Source organism: Phaseolus vulgaris, chromosome 4, assembly GCF_000499845.2.
Source record: "Phaseolus vulgaris cultivar G19833 chromosome 4, P. vulgaris v2.0, whole genome shotgun sequence".
Classification (NCBI taxonomy): domain Eukaryota; kingdom Viridiplantae; phylum Streptophyta; class Magnoliopsida; order Fabales; family Fabaceae; genus Phaseolus; species Phaseolus vulgaris.
The window spans coordinates 46,685,009-46,709,803 of record NC_023756.2 but is presented as its reverse complement, the minus strand read 5'-3'; the positions used below and the strand labels follow the sequence as shown (position 1 = coordinate 46,709,803).

The window sequence follows — 24,795 nt, the reverse complement described above, 5'->3', positions numbered from 1 at the left end:
TGTTAGTTTGGAGTCGTTGCTTTGGATGGATCGGGGTGCAGTTCGCCTCTCACAGCACAACGTTCTTTTGCTGAATTTTTCTTAGTTCAGGCTCAATAATGCTCCAATTGATGTGTGAGGAACAGTTTGAATTGCAGTAGTAAGCGAGTTGTGAAAGCATAAGAACAATGTAATTTTTAATAGGGGAATGACCGATGTTTCAGAAGTTTTTGCCTTAGTACAATTAAAGGCTTGGTCGTGGGTCACTGTCAAATCTCATTATGTGTTTTTTATCCTTTTCTGACTGGTGTCTTGACCCTCTGGTTTGTATGGTGATGGTTTATTGATGTTTCTTTCAAGGATTTGATCTTGTATGCGAGTCCTCTAGGTCCAGTCAAGTGAGTTGTATTTAGGAGTATAATGTAGCAGTTTGAATTTAGGTGTAGGAGATTTAGGATTTGAGGTTTTTTTTTTTATAAGGTTGAACCACCTTCAAATAATTCATATTTATTTATTTTTTATTATTGATAAAAAAATAAAATATTTAATATACAAATTTTATATTAGCACATGTAATCCAAACTAATCTAAACAATAAGACATTGATCTCAATATAGTAATATTTTTTAAAATAAAAATAAAAATAAATCTAAATATTTTATAATTAGATAATTTATATTTTTACTTAGATATTTAGATAATTATAATCTGATTTTAAAAAAAAATAAAGTGACCTGAAAAAAGTTGAATTGATGTCACTGTCACAGGCCTAGATATTCTAAACCACTTTGATTATTTCAATTCTTTAAGATATTTAGATAGATTACTTCTTAATAAAAATATTGTCACTGTCATGTACCTAAAAAGATCAGTCATGTCCCCGTAAAAAAGCAGTCACTGTCAGATGATTCACATCTATTAAAGAACTTTAATTATTGTTAATGGCCACTAAACTTATCCACATAACAGGAAACAAAAGGGTTACAATCCAAAATCATTCAAGTTAAAAAATACTTTTTTTTTAAGCAAAACCTAAAAAGTTTGATAATTATAAAAAAGGAATAATATCACTTTGGTTAAAATGATTTAGAAGGTAAAATATATGAATTTAAGTCGGAGATATTACCACATTCATTTAAATAATATAAATGTATAAATCTTATATTATAAGTCGATTTTACGAGACCGAGTTAGATTTATTTATTTCTTAATATGATACGAGAATTATTTCAAATTTATTTTAGCGATTATTTGTTGAGAACCGTTATCAAATCATCCAATTCATAATATATAGTCTCACACACGAGTTGTTAGCTTCACGAGTTGTTAGTTTCGACGTGAGAGAAATATATTGACGATTTCACATCAATTAAAAATTAAAATATTTCATAAATATATGCGAACCTCACCTTATACCTCGAACTTGAATTAGACTTAAAATACACTTCTTAATAATTTTCTTAATAATTTACCTGAAAACTTAAAAAATAGAAAATTATTACGTGTTTTCTTATGATAAATCATTAAATCATAAGTTTAGCTTCTTGTATAAATAAATATGTCTACCAATAAGATTATTTATTATATATCAAAAATATATAAAAAATCTATTATTTACATTTGTTTTAAAAAACTAAGCTAAAAATTGAAAATACAACTTGGGAGTTGTTTTATTTAGAGACTTTGTTGACTGTACCAGATAACTGTATTTTTGAAAACACAAATTATATAGTTTTATAATAAAGAAAAATATAAGTGGCCATAATAAATTCAAAATTATTTTAGAATTAATAAACTCCTAAGAGTACATTGAGTTAAATTTAATTTTATATGTTGTGTGCAAAGTTAAGCAAAAATTAAAATAAATTTTATAATGGTGTTTGTTTTGTATAATTTGTTTTATGTGTTTATCTCCTGAAAGAACCATTAGATACCATTGTCGATATTCAAAGATGATTGGGAAGGACGAGTTCGTCTCTTACTCGCCCCTTCCCTCAAACCCTAACCCTAATTCTTACGCTTATCATTACCCCCAAAACCAAAACGTTGTCGTTCTCCTCCCCACCTACCGCCCTCGTTTGCATCGCCGTCGCCGCCGCTGCATCCTCTACTCCTCCGCGCTCTTCCTTTTCCTACTCATCGCCGGCGCCGCCTTCCTCCTCTTCCCCTCCGACCCAGAGGTCCACCTCGCCCGGATCCGGCTCAACCGAATCGGAATCCGAGCCAACCCGAGGCCCATTCTCGACCTCTCCTTCTCCCTCACAGTCAAAGTTCGCAACCGAAACTTCTTCTCCTTATCCTACGATTCTCTCGCCGTCTCCGTTGGCTACCGTGGCCGCCAAATAGGCTTAGTCTCCGCCCCCGGAGCCGGCGGACGCATCAGGGCGCGCGCCTCCTCCTACGTGGACGCCACGCTCACTGTCGACGGGTTTGAGGTTCTCTACGATGTGTTCTACCTGCTCGAAGATGTCGCTAAGGGCGTGATTCCGTTTGACACTGACTCGCGAGTTGAAGGGAAATTGGGGCTTTTCTTCTTGACTATTCCTTTGAAGGTGCCTCTCTTATGAATTTCAGTGGTCTTTTAATTCAATCTCTGTTTTGTTGTTTTACAATTCACACGTGTTCCACAAACACTCTCTTTGATTTGGGGAATCTTAAATAAAGTACGCACTAACATGCATTTTTTTTATAGTATTATAAGTTTGTATATTACATAAGTTAAAAGTGATATTAATGATTATTTATGACTGGTTTACAATGTATAAACTAAACTACACTGTCGGTGCATAGAAATTATACATGGAACATGTAATAGTGTATTTCCCTACAAAATCTTAGAGTTCTATGAAGAAAGCATTCAATGAAATGAAACAGTAATTGTGTCTAATGAGTTGGAAACATAAAAAACATTTATAACTCTTCGTCTCGCAGGAGAATGTTGTAGGGGGATTTTAAAATATTTTGAGGTAAACCGGATTAGTTACTTGGCATTTTTGTTTCATACTATTTAGAATTTCCCATGAGTGGATTAGTTAGCTTTTGCATTTAATTTACTTGAAAGATGCTTCAGGGGATGAAGGTGAAATTTTTTCTGTGAATGTAATTCAATCGGAACCTCATGTAATTTGTTTGTGGGTAGCATTTTCTGTTTACTTTAGCATTGGGTACGAGAGAAATGATGGTAAAATACTGTTACTACCACTATTGTTTTGCTGGAAATGTAAAGCTTAAAATTTCGCATTTAATGGGTGGAACTTGCTATTTGGATGTTGTATTTACTGGAACTTGACACAGTAATGTGCATGCTTTTGTCTATTTGATCCCATTATATCTAAAATACTGTATGCTTAATGTAGGCGACGGTGTCATGCGAAGTTTATGTGAATATAAACCAGCAGACAATTGTACGTCAAGACTGCTATCCTAAGGTAAGGATTTTTTATTTCTCCTATCAGTCTATCATTTACAATTTTTGTCTGCATATTCATGGCCCAGGAATGATCTTTTTCATCTATAGATAGAAATTGTTCCGTTGGTCCTGTCCATTATTTTACTGAATTGCATGCTTATTCCAATTTATACTTCAGCAAGTAATTTTTAGGTGCAAAGGCAATGTACTTGTCTCTTTTATATTTTATGTAACTTGGCAAGTATTTAAGTTATGTTTCGCTTACTATCAAAGGCTCTGTCTGCTCTTACTACCCTGGAGGGATGGGGTTACGTTAGCCACCCTTATTTCTCAAGAGAGTTAAAACCCAACGCAAAGTCAGTGTGGAGAAAGGGAGGCAATATTGCACAGTCCCTCTTCTATATTATATTTGCAGCTGCATAAACTTGGTAGGCATTTTTTATGTATTAGAAATTCCAACTAGCAACAGGCTCTTGCTTGTTTGCTGGAACACAACTTAGAAAAGGGTGGACACGTGGAGTGTAATTTTTCTTTAAATTGTTGATTGCCTTTCTCCTTTAAGATTCTGAAAATTCAAACAAGCAAAGGCATCAAATGTTGTCATTTTATATATGTACATAGCGGCTACGTTTATTAACTTAAGACTTGAGAGCACGTATCTTACATTCTTATCATAGAGATCTTTTGTAGCTTAGCTGTTATGCATTACTTATTTTTTTTAATGCCCAGCAAAGAAAAACCAGAATGTTTGAGAAACATCTCAAATTAAACTTAAAATTATCATGTGTTTTTGCAATAGAAGGGCTGCTTCGATTATTTTATGGCAGTGTTTTTAAAAGAGAAGTTCAAACCACCTATATTAGACGCAGAGATTACAGTGTTCTCCTGTATGCAAAACTGTGATCACTGAGGGCCTCATTTTCATTTAGATTAGAACCTTGGATTCTCATTTTGTTTATAAATTGCAATTGGGTTGCAGTATAGGACTTTTTTTCTTTTCCCCTGATATAACGCTTGTGTTACCATATTTCTCTGCCTTTATTTCACTGGCTAATCTATTCGTTTTCTAGCTGCATGTTTGTACTACTGAAACAGTATCATAAAATTATTTTTTTCCTGTGGCTCTAAGCATTCCTGCATAATATAATACTTGAAACTTCAAAGGATACCCGTTTTATGCTTTTCAGACTGAAGTTGGTATTTATCATTTTTAAACGAGAGTTTGAGTCAATATTTGTCAGCCTAGGAGCGTTTTGGTCTTAACCATCATCCATGTTTCTTAAATCCTGGAGTACTCTACTAGGGGATTGAGTTTCTAATAGAATTTACCCTCTGTACTAATCATCTTTATATACTGCTGCTTTTACGCAGTTTCAAAAGTTTAAGGTTGAACTAAATTATAGTATGAGCTTCTCCTTTGGTACTTTCAATTTTTCAATTTTTAGCTATGCAGGCCTTCTGGCTCATTAGGTTTTGTTTCATATTTGTAAATTCTTGTAACTATGCATGTTTTAATTTAATATATATAGAACTTGCTAATCCATTTTCCATTTGCTTCAGTCATTGGGTGATCCGCTGGATCAGAGCGCAGATATTGAAGCTGGTGATACATGATGCGGTATTAAACTTTAGCATCCTTTGTCTGTACTGCTCTGGTGGTGGTGGTGTTCGTATTCAATACATTTTGCTGTCTGCGTGCTGTATAATTTGTATATGGTTCCACACCCTTGTAAATAACGGTTAAATAGAGACCACCTGCATTTTGTATTTAACGCTCGTATGATTTAATTTAATGAAAATGGTACCTGGGAGTTTGTCAGGAAATAAAAATCTATCTTCCCTCATAATGTTATTTTACTTTTTTTTTAAAATGCCGCGCTTATATGTGCACAGTGCACACCCTGGATTTTTGTTGAGTTTTGTTTTGAAAGTTCTTTTATTCCACATCTTGGTAAATACTTTTGAAAAAATGGAATAGTGGTTTAACCATGTGGTTTGCTTTCGTCGCATAGAGTGCGTAATCTATTATGTAGCTTACCTTAGTATGATAGTTCTTAGTTTCTAACTGAGCCGATATTCGGTAGTGCACATGCCCGATTTATATAGTTATAGCAATTTTTACTGTGAGATAAGACTTCATTGATAAGTCTCGGTTGATGCTGTTGAGATTCCTGGACATGTGTTCTTTTCTGTTTTAATATTTATGTGAAAAATGTTGACACTCCAAACTCCTATTGATTGTATGGAGCAAATGTGGGGCAAATAAGGCCCCTCTTTGTTCGTAGGCACGGGGTCCTACCACGATATCCAATTAAAATAGCTAGATTGAATTTTCAACTTCAATTTCTTGGTGGAATGTTGTCATCAGTGGTTAGGGGGTTGTCATCCAGCATCAAATTTCTGCTAGCAGTTTCTGTTCTAACAAATATTCTGTTCTCAACGTGTTCTAGTATTTTAGGTGGTGGCACACATGACCCGTTTGCAAGGGAGCCTAGAACAAGGGTATAAATCCTTGTTTTCTTCCATCGTACTTCAAAGATTGGGTACTTTTTATCTCTCTTTTATTCTCACCGACGATGAAAGGCAGCATGTAATGCCTTCTGGTATTATATATTATTCACAATCAAAAAGATGAAATGCTTCTGTAACTCATTCTGAAATATTGTGTAATCTGTAAACGCATTACATGGTGCGACCATCTATCTATCTATCTATATATATATGTATGTATATTTGAGATAGATATTGTGTCAATTCCCCTTAATCAATATCTGACAGATTAGAGTATAACTAAACCTTTGTCAATTTTGAATTTGGTGTCTACTCTGATATTTATCCAATACTCTGTTATTCAAGATGATACAATATGATGCAGAGATTATGGATGTAAAATGGAGGAATAGAGTAGATGTAGAGTCACCTTCAAAGCAGCAAATTTGCAACCCTTTATAGATTTTGTCTCGTTTAATATAAACGAAACATTTGTGTCTTAACATTAAGAGTGAATGCACCAATTTTTTTAATTTTTTATCCAAGCCTGTAATTATGTGATGAAAAAACATGCCTGGCACAGAAAAAACAAAGAAAGGCACAATTTGTTTTATTATTTAACACAAATGCAAGCAGCTCCAACCTCTGTGATCTGAAATTCTTTGATCATTCATGATGAAAGAAGAAAGATGGATTATTTATTTACATGCATGCTTATAAACTCACTCTTATTATTGGATACATCCAACTACCTAATAGCTCTACCACGCCATACATATTCGCCGTGATGCAACCGGCAACGGAATGACCCCGGATGCTGCGACGGCGAGCACACGCATCGCTTTGCAGAACCACTCTCACCGGAGCTGCCACCATCATGAGCCTGGCTTGCCACCGCTGGGAAAACCCATCTTCTATGCACCATGAAAGCTTCTCTGTTGAGAAAAGAAACTCCAGGGTGACACATTGATTCTTCTCTGTGCTTTCAACCTTTTCCTAATAGTGGGTGCAATACATTATATATATTATGTGGCTTACTTGGTGAAGTTTAGAGTTGAAAAAGAAAAGAATCTGAGGGGGAATAGGACATAGTGGAAGAAGAAAGGAAAGGGTTTGGTTTGGCATCATAGGAAGCACTGAGAGAGGTTTTGAGGATGTTTTTGTGTAACCACATCCTGTGCTGTGTGGTGTGCTGTGTTGGACCAAATCCCACTGCATCTACAAAAGTTGGAAAGCGTGTCTCTTTTGGCATCTGTCTTTGCTGCTTCCACGTGGCTCTCTTCAGTGCCTCTAACTCAATAACAGATCTTGCGTGGCATCTGCCTCTTCTGTGATATCAGTGAAGCTTCCAAATATTGACTTCCAATATATCATGTATTTGTCTCCACCCTTATACTCAATTAACACTGTTTATTTACTTATCTCAAACCCTTATACTTAATGTCAATAAAACATGAAAAATTAATGTAAACATTCATTCAAAATCATGTTGACTGCTATTTCAATATGATTATGAAAATTTAACATGAAATAGAATATGTATTTTGTCTGCAGATTCACTAGGTTGTGTTATTTTTTTCTTTTACATCAAAATGTAGGTCTAGTTGTAATTTTGATTTCTTTATTGTAGTTGTATGGGCCTAGACTTTACTTACTAATAACTTGATAATTGATTTTTTTTTTCTACCTGTTTTCCTTTTTCTTTTTTATTTATTTTATGTTTAGACTTCGGTTCTCAATCATGCAAAGTTATCTGATTTTGATTTTAAAGTTAGTATTCAGTAAGATTAATGTAATAATAAAAATGTATTTTTTTTATATCGTGTTTATTATATATATTATATTTGATGTGTATCATAATTTAAATAAAATTAATTAATTTGTAGCATATCTTTTTGTTTACTCTTACTATATTTAGTCTGGTCGGTTGGCGGCTTCTGATACCGGATATTACCGGTTCGTCCGCTCCTACCCATACATTTATTGTTAATTTTTTAATTTGATTGTTTTTTATATTTTATGAAAATATTTTGGTTTATTTATTGAGTTGATATTTTTGAACCATATTTTATATTGATGTGACTTGCTCAACTTTTGTCCTCAAATTCGTTATGTAAATTGAGACTTTTCAAGTAAGACATGTTGATAATTTCAACATACGTCATATTTCATCAACATTATTAATGGATATAAGCTTTTATTTTTAAAATCTTTTATTTTTAAAATCTTGGTATTTAAACAAATTTGAAGATTTATAAACATAACTTTCATTTAATACTTAAGTCTTCATGCAGAATTTCTAACAATTTAAAGTTGTTTTTTTATGACTAGTTTTTTTTTTACTATATTGGGTTACTATGTAATATTTTTTTACGATATTGTGATTATTATTGATTCAATGAGTTTTTACATATATAAGAGATCAAATACAAACTCTACTATATGGATCGTTTTCATAATGTGTAATTCTAGAATGTATAACCCCATTACTTTATTCAATTAATAAATGATATAAAAATATATAATTAAAATAGTAGGAAAGTACCATATTTAAAAAAAAAAACCAAATTAGAAGGAGGTGATCAAATTGCAAAAATAAATAAATAAAAATAAAAATTAGCCTAATTTTTTTATTAAATAAACCAACTCTAACTCAATTTTATAAAATTGAAGGTGATGTTTGTATTTATTTATATACTATAAAATGTATTTATCTCTAGTTGATGTGAGATATCCAATACACCCTCTTGTATTGAGACCTACAAACTCGTGTGTGAAACTATATATTATGGATAACGAATGATTTAATAAGTCGAAACTTTGGGATAAACCTAAATGATTTTGATATCATATTAAATAGTAAATTTTAAGTTTAAACTCAATCTTATAAAACTGACTTATAAGGTGAGGTTTGTACTTATTTATATACTATAATGTCTTTATCTTTAGTCTATGTGAAATTTTCAATATCTTCTCATGTCGAGACTTGTCAACTTGTGTGTAGACTATATATTCTAGATGATCCAATAACAGTTTAATAATAGGTGACTTGATAAGTCCAACAAATTCTTGATAGGATATACTCTAAATAACTCTGATACTATATTAAGAAGTGAACTTTAAACTTATCTCAACTTTATGAAATTGGTTTGTAAAGTAAAATTTACACTTATTTATATACTATAAATATGTATTATAAAATGTACTATAAAATATTCTTAATTTTAGTCGATATAAAATTTTCAACATATATTAACTTCATGTAAAAAGAACACAAAAAATCAAATAATAATAATAAAATAAATAAATAAGAAACTCAGTTAATGGTTACACGTGTGAGAGAAATTGGAAATATTTTACATATTTGTATTCAATTTTAATGAATGAAAAATAGAGTTAATAAAGCATCTTGATTTTTCTATTCAATTTGAATACTTTAGATGCATTTTAACTATGAGAAAGTGTTTATTTCACATATTCAAGTTGTTTAATGTTTATGATTTTGTTCTGAAATGATTATAAAAATCGAGAATATTACTTTTTCTTGTCGAATTCTCAACTTAAATATTTTATTTGTTATTTTGTATGTTCTTTACAATTTAGCTGCGTAATCCTATTTATAAAACTTTTGTTATAAAATGTTTAAAACCAGGCTTGTGACATTGACATGTCAAAACTCATAAAATCATTGACTATTCTTATAAGACACAAATCTCATCTTACTTATTTGCAAAATTTAATTTCATTATCAAAAGTGTCGTATTTTGCCTAAAATAATAATTATACAAATGATTCATCTCATAATCATACCTATTCATGATATGATAAAATCAATTAAAATGGTAACCCTCTTATATTGTTTTAATAGTAGTGATGTGAGTGTATACGTAACCATGGAAAAAAACAGTAGAAGGAATAAGAAAGAAGAAGAAGAAGAAAGAAGAAGAAGAAGAAAGAAGAAGAAGAAGAAAGAAGAAAGAAGAAAGTAGAAGAAGAAGAAGAGAAAAAGAGGTAATAGATGAATAGGAATATGTTTCAACTAGGACATTTGGATTAAAAAGAGTTACAATAATTCAAAAATAAGAGATTTATTTTTTTATTTTCATGTTTATTTTGGGGTTTATTATATTTATGTAACAATTTTACTCAAAATTACTACTTTATTTTATTTATGTGGTAGATTTGATCAAGATTAATTGTTTATTTTAGTGTTTGTGATAAAAAAAAAATTATACTTGTAGTAGTATTGAATATCCTATTTTTCTTAATCGATTTTTCGTGGGTAGATCGATTTTGTATTTATCATTACGTAGTTCCTCAGTCAATAAAATTTTAGTAGTAATTTCTCAACTTTGAGTAATCACATTGATTTAAGTTAATTTACTATAGTGATTTTATCTTTAATTATAATTCATAATATTATATTATATAATTTGTACGTTATTTAAAAGCAAGTTTGTAATACAATTCAGTATAAAAAATTCACCCAAACAAAAAAACTCTTCAGAAATCTCTTTTCATTAATGGTTTTGTCCTTTATTAGGATTAAAATCTCATAACAGTAAAAAAAAAAGCTAACCCATGTTTGAGAAACAATAAACCTGAATCAAATATTCAAATATATTATTAAATAGAAAGTCATGTAAAACTATTTTACTATTAAAAAAAAAGTCAAATATGTTTTTCGGTCCCTCTATTGTAATACAAAATTGATTTTTGTCAACAGTTCAAATTTTATATCATCTAACTATCTATAGTATGAAAATAATTAAAATAATTAATTTTTTTGTTTTTTTTAATTACAGACTAATTTTTACTGTAATTACTTTCAGTAGATTCATAAAATAAAACTTTTAAATTTAATCAATTTCACATCTAATTTATTTCAATTATTTTCATATTACAAGCATTCAAATAATCTAAAGTTTAGATAGAAATGAAAATCATTTTTCTATTATAATACAAAAATAAAAAATTTATTTAACCTAAAAAATATAAGTTCTCAATAGTCTTTTAAACATTACTCTCTTTTTAAAAATGGTTTTCAAAATGATATAATTATGTAAATAGTCATTAAAAATTTGAAAATTCATTAATTTAATCTGAATATCTATATAATTCTTAATTTTATATGAACTAGTTACATATATATTTTACAGACTATATTTAAAAAGAGAATAATAGTTTACATACTAAATTGACGATTTTTTTTCGAAACTTCTTATTGTCAAAGTTGAGTGAGCTTTGACTTTTCTGTTTTAGTTTGACATGCCTTTTAGCACATCACCTTTGACTATTGCAATTTCATATTGTGTTTTCAAAACAAGTAAATAGTTATATTAAGTGCATTTTAAATTTGGTTTACTTTCAAAAGGTAATTATTTAGTTTGTAAATATTTCAACCAAATAATTATTTCCTCAACAATAATATAAAAAGGTGCTAATTCTTATAATAAAAATGTAGATAAAACTATGAAACCCATAATTTTAAGTTACATCTTATTAATCAAATTTAATAAAGTGTTAATATGTTTTTTAATAATTAAAAATATTAAAGTCTTATTACAATAAATTTAATTTTATTGTTTTTTGTTTTAATTTATTAACCTTAAATAAATCACTAAAAAATTAAAATTTATAAAAGAAAAAAATTAATTGTTTTATGCAAGAGTTACTAAATATAAAACATGTGTACAATTATCTCAACCATTAATGTTAAAGTTTTGGATTAATAATGTAATTTTTTATGTCAAATATGTCATTATTTATTATATAGTTATTTTAATTATAGTAGTTCATCAAATTAATTTAAGTAGATGTTATTCTTTCAATAACATAAATAATTTTTAAAACAATACTTAATTTATATATAACTTTTAAACACTATTAAATTTTTACACTCATTACAACTATCTATAAAATAGTTTTAGAATAAAAATGGTATAATTAGAATGATAAAAAAATACGATGTTAGAGGTAATAAAACTTCATTTTAAGTGGATGAAGTGTTTTATTTTTTTTATTTTTTAAAAAAATATATAAATATTAAATTTCAATAAATATATTTTGAGATAATGTATATATACTTATACTATTTTAATTAGATATTATGATATAGTATTGAATTGATATGAGTAGAAATGTTACACTAATAATTAATACAATTAATATTTCTCTTTTTACTACTATTATTATTATTGTTTTAAAAAATTATAAATGTATCGAATAAACATAGTAAACAACACAATTAAAACTTAACATGCTTGTAATAAATAAATTCACAAACAAACACGTATATTTAAATACTAATTAAAGACACGTAATAAGATTTATTGAATTAAAACAAAATTAAATAAAATAACTACAAAACCTGTCTAAAGTTTATTTAGCTTGAACTGAGAAAAACGTGTTAATTTTTTTACTTTATTATATGAAAATATTATAGTCTAATTTTCATTCACGGTTGATGCATTCTTTTACGTTATCAACTAATTAAAAGCTATTTTAAATATAAGTGCCATAAAATAAATTTTTTAAAAAAATATAATTTACAACATATAACAACATGAATAAAAATTTCCTAATTAAGTCCCTACGATTATCTAAAAAAAAATATAAACCCTAAATCCTAGACACATACTAATCAAAATTAATGACGACTTATTTTCTATTTTAATTTTTGAACGTTAGATAGAGATCTCACATCAATTAAATATTAAAATTAAAATATTTTATATGCAAATCTCAATTTATAAACCGGTTTTGTGAGATTAAGTTAGGTTTAAAGTTCACTTCTTAATATTTTGAAAGATAAATTTTAAATAAATTGATTTTAATTTAATAAACTATTTCATTAATTTGAAAATGTTTCATATTTTAAATCACTTAAACTACAATTAATAAAGTAATTTGCAGGGAGTTAGTGTGATAAGTACTATTCAAACGTTGAATATTTTTTTCTTGGGAACAAAACATTGAAGATATTATAAAAAAAGAAAGAGAGAAAGATGTTCTAGAAGACTTGGGTACTTCTTTCTGAGAATCCAAACTTCTAAGGCAAAACTACAGTTACACACACATGTAACACATTAAAAAACTTATGAAGATGACAAAAAACAATTAGGTAATAACTATTAATTGATATGACATATAATTCAATATTATCAAATTTTTAAATTAAAAAGATGAAAGTATGCGTCAATAAGTACTTTCATATAACATTTAATTAAATTTTTATCAATTGTGCTCAATAAATTATCTAAATACAAAATATTCAAATACATATAACATTAAGAATGGAAAGTATTGAAGAGAAAATTCAGACTTTTTTTATACTTTATACATATATTAACTAAATTAAATATTATTTTACAAAATAAAAAATATTAATATTTAAATTAATTTTTATTATTATACATAATTTTTAAATTAATATTTAATTTAGATATAAAAAATTTCACACCTAAATATTTAAATTCTAAAATTGGTAACTAATTAAATATCAATTTAAAAATAATTTATCAATAATAAAAAATAATTTAAATATTAATAATTTTTTTTAATTTTTAAAATAATATTTAATTTAGTATATAGGAATAAATAATTTTTATTTAATAATTTTTTTACCGATATATAATATTTTCATTATCTTTTTATCGAGAAAGTGAAATTGACTCCTATATATAATTATTAATTATTATTTTGCGTTTGAATTATTAAAGTTAACCCAATATTATCTCAACTGTTTATAATCGTCTTATATGAAATTGTTTATTTTATGTTATATTATATTAAATTAAATTAAATTATATTTAGTTAAAATGTGAAGTTACATAATAATGTTTAATATAAATTTTTTTATAAAAAAATTAAATCAAAGTATGATAAAGATATGTGGAGAGTTTCTTACTATTAATGTATACATTAATTTTTTTATTTAAAGGGGTAAAAGATTTTGTTTGCAGGAGTGTTTTAATAGTAAATATCTTAATAATGATCCGAGTCGCTCACCGAGTCGAAACCAGCTGACGCGTTTTGAAACTCGCTCTTCATTTGTTTCGTTGAAGTTTCTGGTAGACGCCACGCGTGAACACACTTTCTTTCTGCTTTTCTTCCTTATAAATAACACCTCTCTTCTCTCTCTCTCCAAAAACCAACACATTTTCTCACATACCCTTTCATTTCCTCAACTTTTCCACCATTTTCTTCCTTCATTTTCCCAGAAAAAATGAGAACTGTGAAGAATATTTTGGGCCTTCCTCTTCTCACTTTGTTGTTCATGGCAATCTCTCATCTGGCTCATGCTCAGGATTTTCCTCTTTCTCCAGCACTTTCTCCCACCAGTGATGGTTAGTTCAAAACTTCCCTTTTTCTTCTTCACTTTTTCTCTCTTTCACTTTTCCTTAATTTGTATTTATGAGATTGAAGGTGTCCGTATTATCGGATACTGACATTCATATAGAACACGTATAACAGTTAATTCAAAAAATATTTATTAAATTTATGATAATTCTAAAAAACTTATTTACATTTTAGAGATTATATAAAATTATATGGTCTTTATGTTTGTACTAGAAATTAGAGATTATATAAAATTATATAGATTTTTATGTTTGTTCTAGAAATTAGAGTTTTTTTTCTGGTATAAATAGATACAAATCTCATGAACCGATTTTATGTATTATATAAGTTTATGGATTATATAAGTTAAGTTTAAAGTCGAATTTTATGGATTGAATTAAGTTTAAAGTCGAATTTATAAGTTGAGTTAGGAAATTAGGTTTAAAGTCGTCGATTTTATGGGTTGAGTTAGGAAGTTAGGTTTAAAGTTATCGATTTTATAGATTAAGTTTAAAATAAATTTCGAATTATTTCATATTATGTGTACATATTAGTTTCTTTATGAATGTATAGGTTACAACTTAGATTTATATAAAGTGATAAAACTTCTCCTTTTTATGTTTTTTCTTACAATATGTTAATCTGGGTTTGTTTTGATTCTGACAGGCACTGCAATTGATCAAGGAATTGCTTACATTCTTATGGTGGTGGCTCTGGGCATCACATATATGATTCATTGATTTTTCTTTTTCTTCTTATTTTTTATTATATATCATGGGCATATTAGAGAAATTTTCTCAATTTTTGTGCTGTAATTATTCTTCATGAAATTCAATATTATTCCTTCTCATAAATTATCTTTCTTCTTCCTTTTCTGGGTCAATTTTCCTCCTTTTTTGAACCATCTTTTCATTATTCAAAATCTTCCATTTTTAAATGACGCCGCTTAGAATAAATGGACTCATGATAGAGATATGATTGATAGATTTTTCCCATTTTCACAATGTTATTAATGAAATATAATTAATGAAATAATTAAACTTTTTTAAAATTATTATTTTATATGGATATGATTTTAGTTGAAATCTGATTACATGAATATCACACCAAGATTCACATCGTGTTAGTTTTACATTACTAATACACTGATTACTAATTATAATTGATATCATGTTATCTTTATATGATTTCAGTTTAAATACATATATACTAAAAAAATCATTAAATAAAAATATTTTTTAGACACCAAAATAATTAGTTGTAATAGTAACTAAATTAGAAACTATTTTATAAATTAAAAAAAAATTGATTTCTAAATTAGATTCTATTATTGTTAAATTGTTTTTAAATTGGTATCTAATTAGCAACCAATGTTTTAACTACCAATTATTTATATTCTAAATTTGTTAGCAAAAACTTTGGTTGTTAATTAGATACCAATTTAGAAACCATTTAAAAATAATAGAAATTAATTTAGAAACAAAAAATTTATTTAATCTCTAAAATAATATCTAATTTAGTCATTATAACAACTAATTATTTTTTATTTCTAAAATTAGTTTCTATTTCATGATTTTCTTGTAGTGATAGTACCAATTATATTGATATCGTGTTATCTTTGTATGATTTCAGTTTAAATACATTGAGATTTGGTTAGGTTGATATATATATATATATATATATATTTTTTTTTAAAAATTTTATGTATTTTATTAATTAAAAAACGTAATTGTACCTTTTTATTAAAATAATATAGGATTATTCTACTCTTATGCGTAAAGAAGAGAGTTGTTGGAAGACTTTAAAAAAAGTATTAAATAATGTTGATAGAGCATACAAATTGGTCAAGCCGTGTAACTTTGAATGTTACCAACTCAAGAATTTCAACTCATTATTTATTTATTTATTGCCACTCATACAACAATAATTATATTTTTCTCTCATATGACATTTATTACCTTAGAAAGAGACCAACTTATTCTTTTATTACAATTTTTTTAAAATGGATAACTTTCAGGATTTGCGAGAATTTAAGGCAATAGAATAAAAGGATATATTTTAAAAGGTTTTTGATAAATGGTAAATTAATTTTAGGGAAGGTAGGAACTTTTTTAAAAATTTGTTACTATATGAACTAATAGATGAAACAAAAATAATGAATAGATAATGTTTGGTGTGTAAAGTGGATTATCGAAAAAAAATACAATTTTAAAGAATGTTTATTTTATATATGATGAGAGTGATGAGATTTTGCCAAAAAGTTTTTTATAAAAGTTAAAATAATTTTTAAAAGGTAGAATTTGTCTTCAAAGTTTGTCAATGAAGAAATAGATGGAAAAAAAAAGATAAAGTGGTTTATGTAAAAATATATAATTGTCTCATGAGAGTCTATTTTGTACATGGATGATGAGAATTCACGAAAATTGGTTGGCATAAATAAAAGGAAATGGTAAAATTTTGTCACATTAATTCTGGTGAATGAAAATCTAACCAATAAATTCAAAAGTAAAAAAAGATTGAGACAAAGAGATTAATTGACACATTTTCTATTTATGGTTGTGAGAGATTTAGTGTTGATGAGGGAAATATCTTGAAAGAAGATATATAGAGAACTTTTTATGATAAATGGAAAAGTAAAAATAACTTATTCTGAATGATTCAATAGTTCGAAATAAATGTTTTTAATAATGTGTTTGTTATTAAAAGTATTATGATATTAGAATTATATTCAAGGTTTAAGGTGAATTTTTCTAAGAAAAGGGGCATGAGAATTGGGGGTGGAAACCATAAAAATAGAACAAATGATAAATGTGTTGAATACATTAAAAAAAAAATAAGAAGATAGGATTATATTGTGTTTAAAACCTTTTTTTTATATTTTTACAAGTCATATTGTTAAGAAGTGTGTTTTAAGCCTAACTTAACTCCATAAAATTAACATCTTCTAATAAACATGAACAAACGAAACGAAGTGTATATTCAATAAAAATATAATCAAGTAGTTCTCTTGAGAGTTTGTGTCTGACAAGAAACATCTTATGCAACTTCAACTTTGATAAATGAACTATTTAAATACGTTTTTTAAACCTTATTTTTTTCTAATTTTTTCCTTTTAAATTAGTTACAATTAAATAATATGCAATATGAAAATATTAGAGAGAAAAAATATTTACTCTAAATGTTTTCATATTGGTTTATTTATAAACATCACACTACATTCAATTTTCAATCAACTAATTGAATTTCACTAAACAAACTAATGTTTCAAAGATACAAGTGAGTATTGTTTGGACCTCAAAACAACTCAAGTATTATTTATGCTACCACTCTTGGCTAAAAAACACTGAGTATTATTTGAAATACAATCACTTCTAGCTAAAATAAAAAAGGTTTACTAAGAAAATGATATAAAAGATCACTAAATTGCTCATTGAAAGAGAGGTAACGTCTTACGGCAAATACAAGATAAGTTCAGTCTTTTAGCTTGAGAACTTGAATTTGTTCTTGTTGCAAGACTTTTGTCAGCCTTCCCTTTTCATATAGATTTTCTATATATAGAGGTTGAGAAGCAAAAGAGTCATTGCACGTCCTTTATAGCTATTGTTAAGGTTGCATGCTCCTCTTGGAAGAATGAACTACTAACAAGAAATAAATGTTTTTTTGAGTTTGATGTGTATTATGAAATGCTTCATAATTATGTTTATTTGACGAAATATACTTATTATATGTTCAAGTAAAGACTTACCAGACGATACATGTGTACAACACTTGCATCTGTTGAACGAAGTACATTTCAAACAGTGTCAATATTTGTCCAGTCACACAATTTGTGTCTAACATGATTTGACACACATAAAATTGTGTTTTACTTTAATTGTTTAAGTACACCATCAAAACCAAATAAAGGATCTGTTGAACTTGGATCTAATATGGAGATACATTTTTGTCTACTTAAGTGTCCAAATTGTGAAGAATCCAAGAAAGAAAACTTCATAGAGACCTATTGTAGAAAAAAACTGGAAAGATTTATGCTCATGCCCAGGGAAATATCTATTTTTTTGCAAATAAAATTTGTTTGATTAATTAGGATCTATCCTCCTTACCCTTTCTCATTTTATCCTTCTTCATGGTTCGTGTTGCGAGAAAGTTACAAAGCACAAAAGGGAAAGGGTTATCTTTATGGGTAAAAAGAAAAAAAACGGGCGTATGGTATGAGTGAGTTGGAAAGATAGTTATTTATCAAGAAATCATAGAAGACTAAGAAATAAAGAAAATTATGATATTTAATGGGACACTTCTAGAAAAATGGAAATGAAACTTGTTTCATCAAAAGAAAGTTTTGTGAGTTCAAATCTTGGTTGCTAAATACGAGAGAGGTGAAAAGATTTGATGAAAACCATAAAACATAAGTACATAATTATATATGGTGGAAGTTTTTTTTTATCAGCAAAGAATAAATAAAATAAAATGAGACATTTCGGGGTGTCCCAATCCTTATATAGACACTTTAGGAGTGTCTCAACCTATACAAAAAGTAGTTAAGGCCAACCTACACAATACATAACCTACAAACATACTTCAGACTCTGCAAACTACATAAATACGAATCAATTGAAGTTGTTTAAAAGAAAAATCAAATGTAAAATAGGACATGAAAGTATAATAAAAATTTAAAAGGATGGACGTAACTTTAACCATATTATGTTTATAAAATATAATCTATGCGTTTATTTGATGGATTAGTTACTAAAAAATAAATTTATTTATTTATTTTTAGTTAATGGGAACTTACATATTAGTATATTAATAGAATTAAGAATTTATAAACTTATCATTATTTAATACAAAACATTTAAAATAATAAAAAAATAGAAGGATTTTTAAAGGACATTTTTAATTTGACCATCCCAACTTAAGTAGTCTACCTCCACCCTCTTTTCCAACAATCAAGAAATTGTCTACAATGTTAGTTAACTAATAATATTATAAATGGTAATTTGAATTGTGACAATACATCTTCATTTGAGATTGAGATGTTTGTTTGTCCCAAAATGTCTAGAATACTAAAATTTTATACATGGCTTGCTTATGTTTTCTCTTGCTCCATTAATGTAAGCAGTGTTTTATTTTCCAACAATCTTAATAGTGCTAGTGACAATGCTGCTACTAAATATAGGAACAAAAATGCTTCACTTTTCTCAGAACTTACTATTATAAATATGCTTACATAGTCACATTATCAATGACTTGAAATTATAGTTTCAATAGAAAATACTATAACCAAGACTGTTAAAATGCAAGTTAAATTGGAGGTAAGAAAGTTTCAATTTATCAAAAATTGGGAGTTTCTGTGAATTTCTCTGCGTAAGAGTACTTCTCTGAGAAAGCACTATTAAACAAATCATTAAGCACCCTAACCATAGAATAAAAAAATATACCAATGATGCTCCAAAAGAAGAAAAAGAACATAAGTTCACATGGCAAGTTGCTCCATAAGCAGCTCCACAAGGCAATAGGATGCAGTATGTCATGTGCATCATGTGCCAAGTTACACATTACAAAGTATGATAAGATATTCTGATCCACATAATCTAGGAAGAAACATTTGGTGGCTTAGGTTCTGGGGTAGGGTGGTTTTGATTATAGATGTTATATTTTTTGCTCACTTGAGGTTCTATGAGTAGTTTTTAATACTTGGTCGGTGAACAACAACATTCTAGGAAACCTAAAAAGGAAAAAAAGTAGTGTCCTAGACAGTGGCCAATTCCCTTGTCTCAAATTCAAAAACCATGTGCTTATAATTATGTTCAAAGTCCCCTCACTTCTAACTGAACTTATGTGCATACAGTGTTGAGAACACTTGAACTATTAGTTCTAGTAAATCCATGGATTTGAGAAATTGTTGTCATTCATGCAAGAGAAACATCATCCAATCAGGAAGATGTTGTTGCAATGAGATTGAGCATGTGAATTGTATATCAAGTAAACTGAGGTGGAAAGTGTTGTGGATGAAGCTCAAGAAAGAGAAGAAGAAGTTGTTTGAGTCTGCATCACCCCTACAACTCCCTTATAATCCATACACTTACTCTCTGAATTTTGACAAAGGAACTGCAAAGGATGAGCTAGATAACCTCTATAGATCATTTTCTGTTCAATTTGCTGATCCTTCCAGCTCTACACTACTTGTGAAGAAAGAGGTAGTTTAAGGCAAGGCTTTGGAAACTTGTGATTCTATCTGTAATTTTTTGTGTCTACTCTCTCATTTTCCACTCAACCCTTGGCCAGATTCCATGTGGGTAACCACTTCCCTGAATATTTATATTATACGTTTCTACAATGAGTATTATGGACAACAGTATCAGTAATGATTTTAATGCAAGAGTTTTACCTAGTTTTGAAGTTAACGATTTTATCAAATACATATTGTCACCTTATTTTTCTTCTATTTTAGAGTAATTTATGAGGAAGTATGCAAACTATTGTCCTGATTTAACAAACATTTAGCATTACCAGTGTTGTTCTTCAAAGTGGAGCATCACACAAGCTTTAAAGTTATATTATTGCTAAGATAATATCTAAAACATCCGTTGTTTCCTCCTAAAAGGGAAAAATGGAAGCATTAAGTTGTTGATTGAAATGATGTATGTTTTTAGTGTTTACAAACACACAGAGATGGAAGTTTCAAAGCCAAGGAGAATTGTAAATAGGAGTTGCAACAGATTTAACTTTAAGATACTTATGAAGTGCTTCAAGTCCATAATCTCTTCCAAATCCACTCATCTTATACCCTCCAAAAGGGCAGTCAATATCAAATGCAAAGAAGCAGTTGATCCAAATGATGCCTGCACGGATGGACCTTGATACAGTGTTGGCAATATCCAAGTTCTTGGTCACAATCCCTGCTGCTAGGCCATATTTGGAGCTGTTGGCTTTCTTAATTGCATCCTCAATGGTGCTGTTTCATGCATACCACACTTGGTTTAACATTCAGTTGCACAATAACAAGTTTTTTTTCTCTTATTGTAAGTGAAAAGGAATATTAGATGACTTACTTGAACTTAGAAAGTGTCATCACAGGTCCAAATATTTCCTCTTGTGCAATTAGCATGTCCTCCTAAATATGAATTTTCATAAAGAAGAAAGAAGTTAAGATTGGTGGTTCAATTATGACAAAGATAACTTATTTCTTGCTTTTTGTAGAACTGAAATACACCTTAACATTGGTAAAAATGGTTGGCTCAATATAGTATCCCTTGTTGCCCACTGGCTTACCCCCAGTCAACAGTGAGGCTCCTTCACTCTTTCCATGCTTAATATAGGAAAGAATTTTATCAAACTGTTCCTTACAAGTCTGCAGTATAAAATCATGTCAGGGAAGAACTACATTAACAATTGTATGTGTGTGTGTTTTTTAAACTATTACATGAAGATTGAAGTAGAATATGCCTCAAATGCTATGTAAAGAAAGTTGTTTTGTGCCAATTTTGAGTAATCTTACTTGGGGTCCCTGTTGAACTTTTGGATCAAAAGGGTCTCCTACTACCCAAGTTTTAGCCTTCTCGACTATCTTTTTCTCAAATTCATCATATATCCCTTCCTGGACAAAAACTCTAGAGAATGCAACACAGATTTCTCCCTGAAAATTAGAGTTTCAAACAGAATAAGTCTATGTTTTTCTATGGTACAAAATTTCCATGGAAGAAAATTTACCTTGTTGTGTAGGATGCCAAAGAGAGCAAGATCAACAGCTTTATCTATATCAGCATCCTCAAAAATCAAAACTGGCGACTTTCCTCCTAATTCAAGAGAAACAGGTTTCAAGTTGCTCAATGCCGCAGCCTGCATTATTTTACGACCTGTTTCTGTTGAACCTGTAAAACTAACCTGTAATATAACAATCACAACACACCTTAGAAGTTGGTGGCAAAGGAAATACCCCTCAACTTAATCAATGATATAAACTTAACACTCAAATTACCGCATCAATGTCCATATGTGAGCTTATTGCAGCCCCTGCAGTTGAGCCAAATCCAGGTACTACATTGAGCACTCCATCTGGGATACCAGCCTTCATGAAAAAGGAAAATATGTATTCATGTTCATCCATGTACGAATTATAGTTGATACTAACAAACCAAACATGCTAATGTTCTTAAGGTAGCATTTGGCCCAAAGTTTTGATTCCACTAAAAGGGTGTGGAATCAACATATACCTCTTTTGTAACACCATGTTCTATTTTTAAGGTGTACCAAACATATAACATCACCCGTGTTATATTTGAGATGATGTTAATTAGTGATATAGCCAAATGCAACAGATTACAATTAAAATGAAAATTATTTTTTTGCTGAAATTGAAAATTAATTTCAAAATTGTATTGGTCAAATCACATTTATAAACTGATGTCTTTCAATTTGCATATCAAAGTAACATTTTTCTATAGCTAAGTCCATATATATCAGTATATTACTAAACAATGTGAGATTTCTAATATGAAGGAAGATTGTCTCCCAATCATGTTATTTTGGTCATATCACAAGACACACAAGACAGAGATATCCAACATGTTATGTTTTTGTCTCATTTTAAAATGTCTACCAAATGTTACTTTAGCTATGTTTGATAAGCAACTAAATCAATGTATTAACCATACCAACTTAGCAAGATGAGCATAGAAGAGTGATGAGAGAGGTGTTTGCTCAGCAGGCTTGATGACCATGGTGCAACCAGCAGCCAAGGCCGGGGCGACCTTGGCGAAGAACATGATAGTAGGGAAATTCCAAGGGATAATGTGACCAACAACACCAACAGGTTCCATAAGAGAATACAAGTGGAGGTCACGAGATGTTTTGAACACATTTCCATGAACTTTGTCAGCAGCCCCAGCATAGTAACGTAGGATGTTGCAGGCTTCAGGAACATCCACAGCCTTACACCAACTGAATAGCTTTCCTCCATCAATAGTGTCCAATGCTGCTATTTCTTCTACATTCTGTTCAATTAGTTGTGCCCATTTCAGCATAATCTTGGCTCTTTCCTGTCCAACATCCATGATCATAACAAGTTAGTTAATGTTGCTACTGTTTGAGAACAGTACTGTGTTCAGCATGTGTAAAAAATTTTAGAGTTGACATTTTCATTATTATTACTCAGAAGTTATAGTTAGATAAAACTCAAACCTTTTGCAAAATCAATTTCATATAATTTTTTCCTCCCATTCAACAGAAATTCACCTCAAAGGAGAGATGTAGAGGAATTTGACATTGTAATCTGCTAACATAATTGAATAAATAAACAAAAGGCTAGAATAGTTTGTAGAGCATTTGTATGAAAACAATTAAGTTTCTGTTTTCAACCATTGTCATGAGTAAGGCTGAACATGCAATTTCTATGTTGAAAACTTAATTGTTAATTATAATTGAAATAAAGATAGGTGAAGATATGAACTTACAGCACCGGGAATGCGTGGCCATGGACCAATATCAAATGCTTCACGTGCAGCCTTCACAGCAATATCAACATCTTCTTTGGAAGCCTCTGCTATTTCAACAATCACTTCTTCTGTTCTTGGATCAACAGTCTCAAACGTTTTTCCTTTTGTTTTTCCAAACAGTTCCAAATGCATAGAAGTTTTAATAGGCCGATTTAATTGTTAAAACATGAAAACGAAGGAATCATAATTTGTATCAGTTCACTGTTGTATTGTGTGGATACCATGAATCTAAAACATATTTCTCTGTCAGTAGTCTAATCATTGGTTTTATCTAAAAATATGTGTATGTTAAACATTTTAATTCATACACACTATAACTATAAAACATAATCAACTAACTAGAAAACATTGTTAATAGTTGTTATAAAAGTCACACGGTTATCATCCATGAAGGTTTTTAGTCAAACAAAAATGTAAAACACAAAAAACTTTAGAGTGGTAGTATATGGAATATTCAGTCACTAACAGTGAAACATCTACTGATTCAGTAGGATAGAGGAAAGTAACTGGAACCTGAAACAGAATCCACAAATTCTCCATTGATGAAAAGCTTGGTAAACTTTACTGTTGGAATCTGGTCAAAGGATTCTGAGGGGCTGGAGCCAGTGTTGAGACTTGCCATCCTTATCCACTTCACTGTCTGATCTGCTAAGCACCAACCAAGTTTGTGGAGTGATTTGAGAGTTGTTGGCTATGGAGAAGAGGCACAACACAGCAGTTATTTATATGTATTAGCACAAACACACGTGCATTTGTATCTCACTTGTGAGTTTGCATTTGCATAAGTTTATTGGTGCTATATATGATGGTGTTAGTGGGCTGGTTTGTTTGTTAAGGAGGATCATATGGTGGGTAGCTGAAAAAGTTGGATAGCATAACTGTTAACTTTGCTAACAATAGACCTTCCCTAATGCATGCATTTCAACCCCTTTTTCTCCCTTTGCATTTTCCACATTCAATGCCACAGAAGAGTCAGAATTTGTGGGAATACAAATCATGCAAAAAACCTTGAAAACCTTTTTTTTTTCACATGATCTTTGGTTGGAAGAATTTTTTTAAGAATCAGATACTGATATAATCTAT

General features: G+C 29.1%; 2 protein-coding genes across 2 annotated transcripts; one reads left to right on the top strand and one right to left on the bottom strand.

The window, feature by feature from the left end:
- The first annotated feature begins 1,807 nt into the window (after nt 1-1,807).
- On the top strand, nt 1,808-5,218 carry LOC137838067 (uncharacterized). The gene is made up of 3 exons (XM_068647288.1): nt 1,808-2,531; nt 3,336-3,407; nt 4,949-5,218. The coding sequence occupies exons 1-3, from the start codon at nt 1,881-1,883 to the stop codon at nt 5,000-5,002; spliced, it is 777 nt and encodes a 258-aa protein (XP_068503389.1). The 5' UTR covers nt 1,808-1,880; the 3' UTR covers nt 5,003-5,218.
- A 15,578-nt stretch (nt 5,219-20,796) lies between these two features.
- Nucleotides 20,797-24,795, bottom strand: LOC137838066 (aldehyde dehydrogenase family 2 member C4-like). Its single transcript, XM_068647287.1, has 9 exons — nt 24,226-24,795; nt 23,671-23,813; nt 22,873-23,256; nt 22,197-22,286; nt 21,929-22,102; nt 21,717-21,854; nt 21,432-21,569; nt 21,271-21,332; nt 20,797-21,173 (listed from the first exon to the last, which is right to left on the bottom strand). Exons 1-9 carry the CDS (start codon nt 24,332-24,334, stop codon nt 20,900-20,902), a joined length of 1,512 nt encoding a protein of 503 aa, XP_068503388.1. The 5' UTR covers nt 24,335-24,795; the 3' UTR covers nt 20,797-20,899.

Excerpts from the sequence above, each read along its gene's own strand:
- LOC137838067 (XM_068647288.1), top strand. The coding sequence starts at position 1,881 with ATGTGTTTATCTCCTGAAAGAACCATTAGATACCATTGTCGATATTCA. Across the intron at positions 2,532-3,335 it reads TCTTGACTATTCCTTTGAAG|GCGACGGTGTCATGCGAAGT; the intron begins GTGCCTCTCTTA and ends TGCTTAATGTAG. Across the intron at positions 3,408-4,948 it reads GTCAAGACTGCTATCCTAAG|TCATTGGGTGATCCGCTGGA; the intron begins GTAAGGATTTTT and ends CATTTGCTTCAG.
- LOC137838066 (XM_068647287.1), bottom strand. The coding sequence starts at position 24,334 with ATGGCAAGTCTCAACACTGGCTCCAGCCCCTCAGAATCCTTTGACCAG. Across the intron at positions 23,257-23,670 it reads GGCCACGCATTCCCGGTGCT|GAAAGAGCCAAGATTATGCT; the intron begins GTAAGTTCATAT and ends GATGTTGGACAG. Across the intron at positions 21,174-21,270 it reads ATGACACTTTCTAAGTTCAA|CACCATTGAGGATGCAATTA; the intron begins GTAAGTCATCTA and ends TGCATGAAACAG.